Consider the following 17,504-nt stretch of genomic DNA (forward strand, 5'->3'; position numbering starts at 1 on the left):
CTAAGAAACTGTCACAGTCCAGAGGAAAGTACAGAGACAAGACAACTAAGTGCAGTGTGGTACCTGGGTTGAATCCTGGAACAGAAAGAGGATAGTAAGTGGGAAAACTGGTGAAATTCACATAAAGTATGGAGTGTCATTAGTAGTAATGTGCCAATATTGGTTTCTTAGCTTTGGCCAATGTACCATGTAATGTAAAATAGTACAATAGGGGAAACTGCGTGAAGGGTACACAGAAGTTTTTTAAAATCTTATTTTTCTAAATCAAGTAGAATACCACTACAATGAAATCAGTGGACACGCCTGCTTTACCTGGTAGCTTCCTACAAAGGGAATTAAGTTTTTGTTGAGTTCATATTTGTTTAAATATGAAAATCCAAAGTATCTGCTGCCCCATTTTGGACACATCATCATGTTTCATAGGCTTAAATAGTTTGTCTTCAGCATTAATCATGCTGTGCAAATCTCTCATCTATTTCTTGTAACTGGTGAAAAACAGAAAGTGTTTGCTGTAATGGTCTCCAGACGCAACCCCAAACTGACGTAAATGAAAGTATTCACCAGTTTATCTACTGGAACTACCAAAAAAAAAAAAAATGAAGCATGTCAAGGGGTAGCCAACATCTGTAGATCATGTAGAATTTGACTCCTGAAGATGACAATCAAAATCACTTGTTTTTGGAAATGAAGTAAAAAAGGAAGGATTTCTTTTTTCATTGCTATTTTCTCCTTCATATGCCATTTGAATTCATGAGATCCTCATCAACCAAAGTGCAGAAATATTTATACACAAAGGAATGCTTAGTCTAGTACAATAAACAAATTCATGTTCCTGTTTGAGCAAGTGCTTCTTTAAGCCAATTACTTTTGCAAAAGTTGAAGACCAGTTTTTTGTGCACAATCTTTAAACCCACACAAGCGATGACTGTTAATGAAATGGAATAAGCTTTAAAATGGAAGCTTTGGTGGTGAAACTCCATTTTCCCTGCAATCGGTATGAATCTTTTGGAATTGACAGTGAGTAAAATCCAGGATGCTCACGTCTTGTAGGCCCGCTGTCACTGCTGCAGCAACCAGCTACAAGCAGATGTGAACTTACAGCTCCTCGCCTCAGCTCTGCTTTCTGCACCAAAGTTTCTTTGTCACTGCAGTGAAAAGTCGCTTGCCAAATAGGGAACAGCAGGCCATAAGTATTCCCCCCTCTTTCATGTTTTAGGCAGATATTCTACATGACTTCTCAAAAGATACCTAACAGGATTGAACCCCTGCCACACCCTCTTTTCCTATTTCACTCTTCCCAATTACCCAGTCCCATACATAGGGATAATTTCTCCCAAATAAATCTGCTTGCATGGTAGACTGATGACTCAGGCTCTGCTTTCTGAGGGGACACCTTAGCTCCAGGGGACACTGCTCCATCCTGAAAACTAACCAACTAACCATGCTGATTGGCAGGAAGATATGGGCAGTGTCGCTTTACTCTACTCCTAGCTTGCTGTTAGAACTTATTCCCTCTCAACTTCCATCTGTATTTACCCTAGAATGATCTCGTCTGATGTAATGACTCTGGCTCTAAGGGGGGAAAAACAAAGATGTCAAAACATGATATTAAATTCCTGGATCCATTCCACCTCTACAGGCAAATGGCATTAGTGTGTACAAGCATCACGGTGTAGGGGAGGAAAACTTTTCCCTTCTTCCCTTCTTGGTTCTTTGGCTGGCCTAATGATTAAATAGACATAAGACAGAATAACAGGAGAAAAACAAATTTAATTTCGTACATACAGGAGCCCCATAAAAATATAAGACTCAAAACAGTGACCAAAGTAGGCAGCTTTTATACCTTTTAGACAACATAACACTCCATTTGTGAAGCATGAAAAAGACAAAGGGGTTTGGGCTTGGGGTAGTAAATTAGTGAAGAAGGAATGAGTTTTGTTTATACAGGCTTCTGGGCCCTAGATTCTCTAACTCTCATGATAAGGATGTCTCTTTTTCACCTGGTGCAGGAAGAGTACCTTTCACATGGGAAATTTATTTCCTGCATTCCAGGGGACAAAGGAGGGTCAGAGTGTCCTTCTTGCACCAGCTGTTTCTTAACAAACTTTAATTCAAAATAATCAATATGTCAGTGAATCTCATAGTATTGAAAATAGATCAGTTCAGTTAAACATCTGTGTCTCATTTTAGGAGGTGGTAATGCAGTCGGGGTCCCAAAGTTAGGTCTCTATTATGTGAGAAATAAGGTAATTAATAAGGCATTAATAAGGAAACAAAAGAAAAAACAACAGTTAATTATTGCATCAAATTGTAAACCAATTTCTGAGTTTTGAGGGTAGCCAGTTGAGAATATTTCTAGATGCCAGGCTCAGAGCATCTTCAGATAGATTGAGGAGAGGCAATGACACCATGACAGATTTCCATTGTTTATGGTTTGAATGTTTCTGGTGATCTTTCTAAGTGGCACACACAGCCACTGGCATGAAGACTGTTTATATGTGAGCTGTTGTGGTGATTCCTCTGAAGTTTATATCAGGTTGTCCAACATTAATTTGCATGGCTTTGAGGTTTTCGTGTGTGTGAGTGTCTGGGGGGCAGGGTGTGTGTGTGTGTTTGGGCTGCATCATGAGGCTTGCAGGATCTTAGTTTCCGGACCAAGGATTGAACCCAGGCCACGGTGGTGAAAGCTCTGAGTCCTAACCACTGACCACGAGGGAACTCCCTTGTGTGGCTTTGGAATAGGGCAGTTTTACTTCTCAATGATTTCAAGTCATAAAGGTGGGAGAAAAATTGGAAACGATAGTCTGGATAGTTGTAGCCAGATATTGAAGGAAACTAGAAGAATTCAGAATCCAGTTAGTTTACAGGTAGAAAAGGAAATCTCAAATGTAATTAACGGAACTAGAATCTAATATCGCTAAAGGTGTATTACTGAAACATAATTTTTCTCTCTGTAGACATTCTAATTTTTATCAAAGATAAACACTAATAAGACTAATTTGTTTGCAAATTGAGGCTAATTTCAATAAACTTGGCCTGGTTTTTACATAAGATCAGCAAGAATGGAGATTTGCCATATAGGCTCTTTTATGCTTGCTTTGCTGCAAGTTTTCATGAGGAATCTCAGATAGGACTTTTCAAAAGCCTCTTGAGGCTAGGAAGCCAAGCCAAAGACTTGCCATCAGGTTTCCATACCTACAGATTTAGGTTAGTTCATCTCTTCTCTAGCACCCACTATATCTTGAGGTTCCTGTACCTGCCAGGGAGTGTCCTTCTTACCTGGCAAAGCTGCTGTGAACCCTGTAAACAAGTACCAGGCAGATTTTTTCAAGGAAATTTATTGGCTCCAAAAGTCAACCTTAAAGCTGTCTGGTCATATCTGAGTCAATGGACATCTCTCCCAAATATGACATTCCAGTCGAAGCCTTGGTAAAATAACCTATGGATCCAATTGTGTTGTGTTACGAGGAGAATGGAATATCAATGAACTCATGCTAATAACAATATTGCCATGAAAATAAAAATACTCACTGAAGGTCACTTAATTCTGGAGGAATCAGGTAGGGAGAAATAAAGAAATGTTTCATCTTTGTTCACAAAAGGATATTTCACTAAATTTCTGTAAGTCAGAGATAGCTTAAGAGGAAAGGTTTCATTATATCTGGAAGACAAAAGACTAAAGAACCAGCAATATTTTTTTTAAATCATAAAAATTATAATCATCCTTCTCAGTTCATTCAGCCTCATGTAATCAATTTTGTTGATCTTGATATTTTGTTAGCAGTTTGATGAAGCCATCAGTTTTTCTTTTTTTCTTCATTAGAATTCTGTAATTTTTTTTAAAGAAAACATTTTTAATCTTACAGTACCTTGAGAAGTACAGTAGTCCAGTACAACAGCTGGCATGCAAGGGCTGGCATCGAGTGAACAGGCAAGAAGAGTTACCGACTGGAGGAGGGAGAGGGGGTGGGAGATGGTAGAGCTGAAGGACCGTCAGCAATAGGAGATGAGGGCAAGCTTCAATTTCACTCACACCTGACATCGATGGCACAGACTCTCTTGTTCCTTGCTGGGTTCAATTCTCTCTACCGTCCTGAAGAAATGATCCAGTGATGCCTGGGGAGCAGCTCTTTTTTTCTCATCATAGATGATGTGGTAGCACTGGACTGCATTCTGAATGGCTGCTGCAACCTTCCTGTACCATTCTAAGTTCCCGTCCTGTGCCTCAAAAACTAACAGTGCCTCCTCAAATAAAGAAAATCCCCTTGCCATTTCCTGCGATGTGAATCTCTGCGGTTCTTCGGTTACTTCTTCCTCTTGTCTCTCTTCGTCCTTTCTCAGGGGCTCCAATTCCATCAGGTCTTCATTTGTAAGCTCTTCATATTACACAGCAAGGAATTCAATGAAGTCGTCCTCTTGCAGATCTAGCTTGAAATAAAGATACTGTGCTACTGTACTCTACACAGTACTGTACAGTAAAGTACCCAAAAGCACAACCACTTGTAGAGGATGCACGCACATGGCAATGTATGCCAGACACGTGAACTAACTTATGTGATTGGACATGCGAACGCACGTTCGCACCTTTGAAAGTTCGCATCTTAAGGGGACTTACTGTATTATTCAGCCTTAAAAAAGAAAGAAATCCTGTCACATGCTACAACACAGATGAACCTTGAGGATAATGTGCTTAGTGAAATGAGTTAATCACAAAAGACAAATACTGTGTGATTCAACTGACATGAGGTACCTAGACTAGTCAAAATCCGACACAGAAAGTAGAATGGAGGTTGCCAGGGGCTGAGTGGAGGGAGGAAGGGGGAGTTCTGTAATAGTTATAGAATTTCAATTTTGCAACTCAAAGAGCTCTGGAGACTACATAGCAATAGGAAGGTACTGAATTGTGTACTTAAAAGTGGTTAAGGGGCAAATTGTATTTTAACACAATGTTACCACAATTAAAAACAAAAAATAAAAGAAACAACAGAAAATAAGTTGGTGAAACCATAAGTTCTTTGGCTAATCAGTCTGATAGGTTTTCCCCTTTTATCCTTCATTATTCTGAATTTTGAGCTTGAGCCTAACTTCACGTAGTTACTTGGCATTAAACGAGCCCTCTCAGCAGAATGTGTAGCCCAGTACTACTAAGGCACCCAAAAAGAGATAGTTATCCTTAAACCAAACAATATTCCAAAGAAAGCTGTACCTTCACCACAATATTCTGTGAAGATTGATGGATTTCCTTACATTAGTTTTAGAATTCTATAATTTCTTACCCAGTTCAGCGGTATATTCATAAACACATCAGAAACATGTATTCTAGAGTACTTGTCAGGGTCCTTTCCATGAATTTCTTTGAAGATGAAAAACGTTTGCAAGAAAACTTTTGCCAAAGAATCAGAGTAGAACAGTAACTGTAAATGAGAAAAGACTTAAAAATTGCAACGGTTAAAGAGCAGATGAGAGTTTAGTGCGATGCAATTGACACGAAACTTTAGTAATTTCTGTGACACCAATATTTCAGGATAATTAGAATTACAATAACATTATACCAGGATATATCAGATTTTCTTTGGAATTTCAGGTAATTTCTAGAACACTTATATTAATAACATTCTCCCATACAATATAACCTAAGAAGGTTTATCATCACATATTTGGCAATGCTTTCCATGTAATTTAATGTACCAAATAGGCATAATTAATGTAATATCTCTCTCTCTCTCTCTACTCTCATTCTCCCTCTCCCTCTATTTTTATATGGAGAGAAAAAAGAATCTTTTAAGATGTTCCAGGGGACCTCTGGAAAATCCCAAAGTTAGGTTGTGGTCCAAAAATTTTACTAAGAATTTGATTTGAGGAAGTTTGTCAAAAACATCAAAAAGTTTTGACGCTTGACCAAAAAGGATCACAGGTCATCATGAAACAGTACCCCATTATTCATTTAACCAAAGTAACAGTAACAGATTTCAAAGAATCTAGAAGGTTACATAATTCTGAACAAAATTTAGCTGTTTCAATATTTGGAAGACTTGGTTTATTAAGTAATCAAAGACCAATGATAAAGACAACATGAAACATAGAAGAGTATTTTGAAAAAGCACACATTCTTTGTTTTCTAGGCAGATCATTTAAAAGGTAAAGAAAAGCCTTTCATAATGTCTTATCAAGAGCAGAGCAATAGTCGAAGAAAACTTTGTCCTCTTAGCAGATGAAAGAAAATTAATTTCCAGTTTTACATACGTACACTATTGATCTTAAAGTTTATATTTAAAACAACTATAATAAATTCATTTAATCTTATCCAGCTTGATCACACATAAAATTCCTTTCCTAAGATTCAAGATAAGGATGTCTCTTTTTCACCTGGTGCAGGAAGGGTACCTTTTACATGGGATATTTATTTCCTGCTTTTAGGGAGACAAAAGAGTGTCCTAAAGTCCTTGTACTGGCTGTTTTTTAAAGTTATTTTATATTATTTTTTAAAAACAGAACAATTTACTCCCTTTTTTTTTTTTTAACCCCACATTTGTTTATTTATTTATTTTTGGCTGTGTTGGGTCTTCGTTTCTGTGCGAAGGCTTTCTCTAGTTGCAGCGAGCGGGGGCCACTCTTCATCACGGTGCGCAGGCCTCTCACTATCGCAGCCTCCCTTGTTGCAGAGCACAAGCTCCAGACGCGCAGGCTCAGTAGTTGTGACTCACAGGCTTAGTTGCTCCACGGCATGTGGAATCTTCTCGGACCAGAGCTCGAACCCGTGTCCCCTGCATTAGCAGGCAGACTCTCAACCACTGCGCCACCAGGGAAGCCCCTTTTCAAGTTATTTTAATTCAAAAGAATAAATATGCCTAAGTGGCATATTTGGGAAATCCTGCCCTGAAACACAACAAGGGTCAGCCTCTGTTCAGTCTCCCCACAGACTGCGTGTCTGGCTCCCCTTTTTCTTTCTTCTGGTAACACAGCCTAGATTCACTGTGTTTTCAGTGCATGGGGTTCATATGGGATGACCTATTTCTCAGCCCCTTCTTATCAGGGCCCACCCCTGTACGCTCAGAGAAGGGCAAGTGACCTAAGCCTGGGCAAATAAGAAATAGTCTCTAGAATTTTTGTTGAAACAATTGAAAAAGAAGTTCTTAATTCTTCCTGGAGTTCTAAACAGGTAAAATGGGTCTTAGATGTGAGCTAATGCTTCGGGAGAGATTTCCATATAATGAAGTTGGCCCAGAGGAAAGCACTTGAAATGGGGCAAATTACTGAGGACCTTGTTTGGGCACCTATGTCTACCAGGTGGCTCTGATTTATTCATGGACATTATGTAGACCAACAGATGTTCTTTTTCTTTAAATTTAAATTAGATTTATGCCTCTTGCCAGTGAAATAGTCTGGCTTAATACCATCCATCTTTCACATTTCTGCTACAGATAACTTTCCAACACAAGTAACTCTATTTATTCTATTTCATCTGTGTATTCATTTATCTCTTCAACATTTATCTATCACTCATAAGCTAGGAACTAAATTAGGTTCTAAATTAGTTTACAAAGAGGAAAAAAATAAACCAGACTTGGCCACTACCAAACACAGCCTATGGAAGCATAACGGAAAGATATGAAGTTGTCTGGAGCTCCATGATACTCAGCAATGTACCGAGCTTTATAGGCACTCAGAGGAGGGGGGGCATCTGACTCTCCTTCTTGGAAGGGTGGGAGCTGTCAGAGAAAACTTGCTAGAGGAGGGTACTACCTAAGGAGAGTGGGTAGAGTACCTATTCCCGACAAAGAGGACCAAGTGAGCAGAGGCATGGAAGCCGAAAGCAGTGCAGTATGACCTGAGAACAAAAACAAGCGGTTCGTTTTTTTGTTTTAACCTGGAGTTTAACAACAAGGCACGGATGTATAGAGAGCAGGAGGATAGGCATGGCTCAGACACCAGAGGTTCCCTTGTCACTCAGGAGCCATTTCAAGTGTCACCTCCGTTAGAAATCTCATAATACATCTAAGTGTTTACCTTAGCCCTTGGATACAGATCACATTGTGGTTTACAGGCTCCCATGCTGGACTATGTATGCTGCAAAGAAACTATCATATCTTATTTCTCTTTTCATCCGCATCTTCAGTGTGAGTCAGGTTCATAATCATACTAAGAATTTGACAAATATTTGTTGAAATAATACATGAATAAATGATTTCAGGCCACTATAGGTTTTTAAGGAATTTGTTTTGGAGATAAAAACATCATTATTGACATTATGGTATTATGGAAACAAAATTTAGGAAGTCGAGAGATGAATGTATAAACTGCAAAAGAAAATAGCATGCATAGCAAAAAGATACAGATTTCAACTAGGAAAATTATGAATCATCATAAAAACTTGATATTGAGCATAATGTCCACAGTATTTTCCAGTGTTCATTATTTCCCAGTTTCTTAGCCAGAAATACTTTTGTTTTTATTTTTACCTTCTGGGCTCTGTCCATACACTCAGATAATCTTGGAGGCAGAGGATTCTGAATGATACTTATTTCAAAGGAGGGACTCTGCTAGTGTATGACTGAGCTGGTTCATTGACTGACATTTTCGAAGTGGTTGACAACATTAAAGAAATATGACAACATTAAAGAAATTTCCACCAATTAGGTATGGTGGAAATTATGGTGGAGGTAGAGAAAGTATGGCTTTGTTGTGTGTATTTTACGTATGTGTATATTATGCACTGAATGTGAATATCTACAATCAAATGTTTAATGAGCACATATTATAGCATCTGTGTGTGATCGAAGGGTGTAGATGGACAGATAAGGGGAACTCTAAGCAGATTCCTTAACAGTTACAAATGTGACTCTAACAACAACAACAAAAAATCATATAAATCACTTATTGGGCAAATGCATGAGTGTGTTACAATGTCTGTGGATAGTTTGGTGAAATCTCTGAGCTTATCAAAGTTGGGAAGAGACTCTTTAATGTTCAACCAATTTTCTGCTGGCAAGGTGCCTTATCCAGCACCCAGCTGCAGTATTACATCTTAAAACTAACTGCGTTATTGTTTCATGTAGTTAATATCTGACAAACATTTATTTAGCACCTACTCTGTCAGGCATTTTTATGGAAGTGGGAATGAAGAGAGGTTAATAGGCATGACCCTTATTCCCTGATCTAAAGAAGGAAAACAGATAAACAAATAATCACAGTGCAGTCTAATTGTTATTCTAATGGAGGTGTGTATAAATTGCTTTACTCCTGTTTTTCCAGGAGATTCTATCATCATCCCTAGAATTACCACAAAAAGAAGACTTTTTCTCCAGCACAGCTAATAAATAAGAGCCGATTGTTCCAACACTGCTCACTGACTGCCCTGCTTTCAAGTTTTACTAACCCTCACCACAATACAAGCTACTAATAGCATAATCCCCATGTTGTGTCTGTCTAAGCAAAGAAATAAATATCTGACAAGGTTATACCCAAAGTTTACTTCTTTTCCTTGCTTTAGATACACAGTTAAGCCAGGCTCCCAATCACCATTATGTCCTGTGGATTTTATAATCTTATAGATATTCTGGTTGATAAACATTGTGGTTTGTTATTTGATTTTCTTTTAGTTGTTAACCATGAAGGGAAAATACAGCTTGAGTCTATCACATTAAACTTTTTTTCTTAACTAGTTATCTGCGCCCACATGTTGAGTTGTGGTTCTGTTCAGGGGAGGTTATAGCTTGTTGGCCACGTTCTTAATGGGTTGCTTGTTAGCTCAAGGATTGTGGCCATTTGGAAATGATATGTGTTCTAGGGGTAAAACTCCAAAGAAAAGTAACTTTTACTTACTAGGTTCGAAGTTTGAGTCAGGCCCATGCTGGCTCCTATTATAAGTGAGATTTACTCCTTTCCAGAGTCCTGTGGGGTGAGCATTATTGCCCTTGTTTGGCAGATGAGAAAACTGAGGAAACTCGGGGTCACAGAGAGTCAAAAGATGTAACCCAGACTGTCTTATTCAGAAGCTTGTTGGGCTAAAGCCAGCGACTACAGGGATAAGGAAGAGCCATAGAGGAAGAAGAAATCATTATAAAACCACGATTAAATTTATCGAATGTCTTTGCTTCTTTCCCAAGGTGTCCTAGAAATCAATGTACTTTTGGCCCTCAGTTCAGTTTGCATTAGACCCCAAACTAAGATGCACATAGCTGAAGCAGGATGGGCAGTGAATTTAAGCAGGGGCACCCAGCTGTAAAGGACATAGAATCTCAACAATACAGATAATGTTCTACTTGGTGTTACATCTTCCCCTCAAAAGCTGCTTCTTATGGCATTCCCAAAGACTCCATCCCTGAGTCAGGCCTGGAGACTGAGGTAAGGAGGTTTAACTGTCCTGCCGTTCCTGAACTTCCTGCCCCTACTAACCAGCCAAGCATCTTGAGAAGCACTAATTAGAGTGTGGACTCCAACATGAAACGTTAAAACTTGACTCTTCGATCAAAAGACTAGACAATGTTTTTAAACTACAAGTTATGGTCCATCACTGGGTTACGAAATCACTTTATTATAGGCTTGTGGCCAACATTTATTTTTAAGTGGATAATTAGGAGAGGCTAGTATGAAACAGAGCAGCACCCTGTGGTGGGGTCCCAGGTACAAATCCTTTCCATGCCCTCGATTCTTTTTTTTTTTTTTAACATTTATTTATTTTTTATTTTTTGGCTGAATCGGGTCTTAGTTATGGCATGCGGGATCTTTTGTTGCAGTGCGCGGGCTTCTCTCTAGTTGTGACGTGTGGGTTTTCTCTCTCCAGTTGTGGCACGCGGGCTCCAGAGTGCATGGGCTCTGTAGTTTGCGGCACGTGGGCTCTCTTGTTGAGCGGTGCGGGTTGGTAGTGGTGGCACGTGGGCTTAGTTGCCCTGCAGCATGTGGGATCTTAGTTCCCTGACCAGGAATCGAACCCACATCTCCTGCGTTGGAAGGTGGATTCTTTACCACTAGACCACCGGGGAAGTCCCATCCATGCCCTCGATTCTTGCTGGTAGGAAATAGGCTTCATTCAGCCTCCTAGACCTTTCCTGAGCTCCAAAGGACAGATTCAAAGAGTTGTTTATCAGGAAAGGGAAGAGATGCAGAAACAAAGGAGGAGCAGTCAAGAAACAATAGTCCAGTCATGGGGCAGCGTTCTGGTTCCTCCTCAAGGAATATACGTAATAAAATACCTTTGAGTTCTTCTGCAAGAACTAAGGCCCTCACCTAGGTGGAGGATGGTAACTTCAGACTGAGCACAAGATTCCTGAAACACCACCCTGCTACCTTACCACCAACGAATTGAAAGAAAGTCTGCGCACAGTGAAAGATAATGAAGACTTTGACCCCCTTCACCAAATGATTCTTTCTCCCTTTAAAACCTTTCATGGTCAAGCAGAATCTTCAGAGTTGGTTTTAGGACATGAGGTCCACCGTCTCACCAGGTTGCAGCCCTCCTGAATACAGCAACCTTTCCTTTTCCAACCAACACTTGCCTCCCAAATATTGGCTTTTGAGCAGCAAGAAGCCCAACCTAAGTTCTGTAACAAGTACAGAAAATAAAATATCAAAACACAATACTTGATAAAGCAAGTATAAGTATTGTATTTTAAACTTGCTTTAGGCCTGTGTGTCTATACATGCATACATGCACACACAGTGAATACATACATACACAGTACCTATAAATCTCTAAATAGATACCAGGTCACATGGGTTTGATATTATTTCTCTGGCCAAGTAAAAACTTATTTTATTAACCAAAATTGGAACAAGAATACTCACTAACTAGTTTCATTGCAATGAAGTAATTACTGTGTTCCTTTTATGATTGTGTACAGTGATATTTTATTGAAAATCAGCAGTTCACCTCATAACTACATCAAATGACTAATATTTTAAAAAATGAAAAGAACATTCTGAGTAGTGAAATTAAAGGTTTTTCTTTTTTAAGTTTCCTCCTTATTTCCTCTGTATTTCTAAGTTATCTATAGTGAGCATGTATTCATTGTTTTTGTAATGAGAAAAAAATATGAATATATCTTTATAACCAACTAAGACCTCAATATTCTATGCATTGAAGAGGAAACTGTTTTTACCACAAAGACCTTAAAAGGGGGGGGGGAAAGCAAAAATTAGAAAAATGCTGAAGAATGTCCCAGAGCAAAATATACTTTGGTGGTTTTGTTTGTTGATAAGGCCTGTGACTGTGCAGTAAGCACTTGGTTGGAGACATTTTCTGCTGACTTACTTCCAGCCAAAAGAAAAAAAAAAAGAAGAAGAAAAAATAGTTCATGTTTAAGTACATTCAATCTATATCACTCCATGAATGTTTGAACAGCAGGCAGCTACAGTGAATTGTTCTCTAATTTAGACTTTTCCTGGTAGGAAAGTCCTCTCCCAGTGCCATTGCTGATAAAAGCGACCACTTGAAAGCATTCTCCGGCTGGTTAGCCAAGGTAATTCTGAAGGGAGAATTTACAAGGCACCAACATTAGTTGACTTTGCACAATTTGTTTTGGTCCTTTGGCCCTTTGAGTCATACCTAGGAGTTATTGAATCCAGCTAAGTATGTTGTTTGATGCAGGCAGTAAAAGGAAATTAGGCGAAAAATTATTGTACCATTCACAGCCAATATCAATGTATTCTTTTCCAAAGTTCGTTTGGTTTGAGAAACTTTTATTGCTATTGCAACCTTTTTGATTTTGTTTGCTACTTATCCCCAAGAAGCACTCTGTTAAATGCCTTACTTAACAGTCCAAACTGACTGGAATTGTGTGTTAAGAACAATATTGAAAGCAAAAAAAAAAAAAAAAAGAAAAGAAAAGAAGGCAATAGTAACAATTAATCATTGCTAATTTTTAAGCACAGACTATGTATGAGGAACTATGCCCAGTGTTTCACATACATCATCTACTTAGTCTACACAATAATCTATGAAGTAGACACTCATCCACATTTCATGGATGAAGAAACTAAGGCACAAAGGGGAAGTGAGTATAGCACAACCTTGTGTGCCATGATAAGAACTTTGGACCTTGAAGATAATTTGGGTGAAGGTGCACAAGGTGGATCGAAAGTGAAAAACACCAAATGGGTGAAAACTAGTTGGGAGACCCATCCCCATAGACATACTGCAGAACGGTAAACATCCTGAGGACTTAATGATCTTGTGTCTTTCTACTTTGTCATCTTGTGGCAGTTTCATTCTTCCCTTTGCCCCTGGAAAATTCATACACCACCTCCAAGAGCTGGTTTTTGGGTCAGTTCCTCTCTGAAAAACTAGCTAACATGCCACTAACTTGTGTGAAAGGCAGAACAACATGAAGGCAAGAGCAGGGAGTTGAAAGCCAGACTGATCTGCTCACCCTCTAGCAAACTGGTCTTGGGAGACGCCTTAACCTTTCTGAGACTGTTACTGCAACTCTACAATGGGAATAATGGTACCTGACGTGCAAAGTGGTTGTGAAAATTTAGATGATACTGTTGCACTTCATAAGCCTCTATAAATAGCATCTATTTAAGTAGTTTGTTATCTCAAAGCTTCCTCCCTTTCTCCCGCCCCAAGGAGACTGAAATGGACATTCTCCATTTTCTCTTAGCAGTCTAATCCTCCCTGTACACAAACATTGCCACCTTAGGTTGAAATGACTTTGGCTCATGGGTAAAGGTCTGTAGCTTTTTCCTGCCTCAACTAGATTCTGCCTTCTTGCCTTCTAGCCTGAATAAAGATTTCCATATCCTAACCTCTAGAACCTTGTGAAAATGTTACCTTATATGGCAAAAAAGATTTCACAGATGTGAAAGGATCTTGAGATGGGAAGATTATTTTAGATTATCCAAGTGGGTATAGTGGGATTATCGAAGTGGGTACAGCATAATCACAGGCCCCTTTTAAGAGGCAGTCAGGGTATAAGAAGAAGGGTCAGAGGTGACAACAAAAGTAAAGGTTGGAGTGATGTAGTTTGAAGATAGAGGAAGGGACCAGGAGCTGAAGAATGCAGGTGGCCTCTAGAAGCTGAGAAAGACAGGACATAGATTCTCCCCTAGAACCTCCTGAAGGAATGCAGCTCTGAGGACACCTTGACATTAGCCTGTAAGCCCCATTTTGGACTTGTGATGTCTAGAACTGTGAGATAATAAATTTGTGCTGTTAAGGCCACTGAGTTTGTGGTACTTTGTTACAGAAGCAAAGTAACTAGCACACCCAACTTTCAATGCCATCCTTTCTTCCTAAAGTATAGTAGTGTCTTCTTAAAGCATAAATGAAAACACAACCTGTATCTCTCCTAATTTCCACAGCTGTTTAACACACAATCTCAGTATCTCCAATGTTAAGAGATTCATGGAACAGTGGTAAACTGCAAATAAGGTTTTACTGAACCCGAGAATACTGAGGAAAAAGTCTATTAAAGACATTTTCATGCTTAGAGCAAAACTCATGGTATATAAATGGAATGTAATAAGAACCAATTCTGTAAGTTTGCCAAATGTGGGATTTATTACAGGCAGTAACGAGTACAGGAACTGTTTTTACCATTTCATTTTTGTTAAATGTCAGCATTATCAAAGGATCAATAAAGAGTACAATATTTTAATGTAATGCTCTGGAAAGTATCAGTATATTTCCACTAAGCAGTAGAGAATTCTAGTTTCATTTTTGTTAATTTTCTATACTGGGGTAAAGTATAAATCTTAAGGAGGTAAAAGCAGAGTCTGCTTTATTTACTTAATTTTTTTAAAAAAAAGCAGCCCAGAAAACAAGTGCAATTAATATTTATTGGCAAAGCTAATCATGACATTATTATGTAAATAAGTAGTTATTAAGTAATACAATCCTGGAAATATGCAAATATATATCAGCCAACATACAACACCAAGTAAAACCAGTCTTTATTAAACCAAACCTTCTTTCAAAATATATGTTTGCTTAAAATTCCAGAGCTTTTTCTTTATATGAAATTGTGATATGTCAACATTATTTCTTTCCTCTATTAATAAATATTGACTATACCACAACTTCATTTATTTTGTTTATGTAGAATTTCAAGGATAATAGAATCATCAGATGATTTTTCCGCAGTTAGATTGAAAACGAAAAAAAAAAGAAAGAAGAAACACTTTATATAGCAAAAGTACAGATTTAAGCAGCCGACTCTTCAAAAGTCCAGATTTAAGAGCTAACTCTTCAAAAGTTTCTTGATTATTTTCTTATACAGAGGATTCTGCGGGTCCAGGCAAATTTTCCTCCCATCCTTCAGCGTAGCTCTGCCAGGGAAAGAAGAGGCGCGCCTTTCAGTCCTTGGGTTTGAATTTGGGATTAGGCTGGCGGGAGGCGGGTGGAGAGGGGCGGTAGGGAAGGGGAGAGAAGAGGGTGGGCACGAAAGAAGCGAGTGCAAGGACTCACATCAGTTGGGGGCTGGGGCAGTGGAGTCCAGCCCCGATCACCTCCAGGCTGGAGATGCTCCGGGGATGGACCGCAGAGGTGGTCTTCACACACACGCAGCGCAGGTCTCCAGCTCCACCTTCAGAGTCTGCTGCGGGTGGGGCGGGGACAGTGGGGAGTGACGACTCTGTGAATAGCCAGCGGTACCTTAGGGATCTTCTCGTGGCGTGGCGTCTGACCTTCACTTCCTCATCCACAAACCAGACCTCCCTCAGAAAGTGTCTGACTGTCCAGGTGGTAGAGCGCAGCGGGCAGCGCCTGGCACAGCGCCTGCGCTCTTAGCCGCGCTCGGTCAATCACAGCTGGGAACCGAGACGGGTACAGACTCCGCCCCAGCCCCGGGGGTTCCAGCACTCTCTCCCCACCGCCGCCGACCTCCCCCAGGCCCTGCTTCATTCAGCTCTCACCTTGGGCGAGAGCGACGGCTAGTAGGAGCAGCAGCCCGGGGCTGGGCCGCGGGCCGGGGGCGCGGGCGCCAGCTGCCAGGCTCATGTCGCAGAGATGCCAGCAGGAGCCGCGAGCGCAGGGGCAGCCCGGGCTGGCGCTCCGCAGACCGGTGGTTCCCGAGACTCTCAGGCCGTTTTATACCCGCGGTGGGTCAACTTCGTCGGAAGCCTGGGGTTGAGGATGGAGAACTGCGGTGCGGAAGCTGAGACACTTCTGCAGAGTTGGGCACTGTGCCCCCAAGATTAGGGCAAAAGGAAAAGAAGCCAGGGATCAGCAGTCTTGCTGGGAGCTGGTAGCAGGATCCAACCGCTACCCTGAATTCATATAATACATGCACATTTGTGCAGTTAGAAACGGTACTTTAACGTTATAAAAATGTATGTTTTCTTGGTTATGGTTATGTGCAACAGTAGAGTTCTCTGTAGTCACCGTGTTGCAGTTGATACAGCAGGAAAGTTTGTTTCCTTCTCAACTCTCAACTGCCTCATCAAGAACAAATACCATATGCTAACACGTATATATGGAATGTAAGAAAGGAAAAAAAAAGGTCATGAAGAACCTAGGGGCAAGACGGGAATAAAGACACAGACCTACTAGAGAATGGACTGGAGGATACGGGGAGGAGGAAGGGTAAGCTGTGACAAAGTGAGAGAGCGGCATGGACATATATACACTACCAAACGTAAAATAGATAGCTAGTGGGAAGCAGCCGCATAGCACAGGGAGATCAGCTTGGTGCTTTGTGACCACCTAGAGGGGTGGGATAGGGAGGGTGGGAGGGAGGGAGATGCAAGAGGGAGGAGATATAGGGACATATGTATATGTATAACTGATTCACTTTGTTATAAAGCAGAAACTAACACACCATTGTAAAGCAATTATACTCCAATAAAGATGTTAAAAAAAAAAAAAGAACTGCTCCTTCACTTCTGCCTTTCTTATTGATTACCACTGAGTGAGTTTGGCAGGTGCGTTTCTTCCAGATGTGCCGTTTGTCATTGTTTTCTGCTACTAAAGAGTTGAATTTGGTCTCCAGGTGATGACTGGGTTCCAAATTTCACGTGAATGTGGAGAGTTTCCTCAGTCTCTTGAATGGGATCCACCTGGCTCTACCAACCATCATCCAATATACTCTAGGAAGCAAGCTCAGTTAGCCTCATCTATCCTCTTATTCTGAGAAAAATTGTAACGGTAATGTTTGGATGCACGCTTTCTATAAAAATTGCTACCTGGATGTTTCTCCATTCTGCTCAGGAAGAAGAGAGGTCAAGGAGAGTTTTCAGGCCATATCTCCCGGCGCCTGCTGCCACCTGGCCAGTACAAGTGACAGGGTGAGATGGGCTGCACCGTTGGCGGGAGTAGTGAAGCTCTCAGGAGGACACAGAGCATCTGGGAGTTGAGTGTGTAAAAGATGCAACAGAATCCTGCACAGAAAAGGTCCAGAGATCAATGTAGACCATCTTCCCTTCCCTGAAAAAGAATGACTTTGGCTCTTGATCAGGGCAAAGCACACACTCATCTCAAAGCCAGAGGCTCCCTGTCACACTGATTAACAGTGGTGAAGGGCCTCAGGAGCCCACTGCATGGAACTAGCAGACCTCTTTTTTTTTTT

General features: G+C 40.3%; 1 protein-coding gene across 1 annotated transcript; it reads right to left on the reverse strand.

Moving 5' to 3' along the window:
• Positions 1–15,179: 15,179 nt before the first annotated feature.
• Positions 15,180–15,937, reverse strand: LOC136123159 (platelet factor 4-like). Its single transcript, XM_065877222.1, has 3 exons — positions 15,853–15,937; positions 15,407–15,572; positions 15,180–15,267 (listed from the first exon to the last, which is right to left on the reverse strand). The coding sequence occupies exons 1-3, from the start codon at positions 15,935–15,937 to the stop codon at positions 15,180–15,182; spliced, it is 339 nt and encodes a 112-aa protein (XP_065733294.1).
• Positions 15,938–17,504: the final 1,567 nt, after the last annotated feature.

Source organism: Phocoena phocoena, chromosome 5 (genome assembly GCF_963924675.1).
Source record: "Phocoena phocoena chromosome 5, mPhoPho1.1, whole genome shotgun sequence".
In the NCBI taxonomy this organism is placed as follows: Eukaryota; Metazoa; Chordata; class Mammalia; order Artiodactyla; family Phocoenidae; genus Phocoena; species Phocoena phocoena.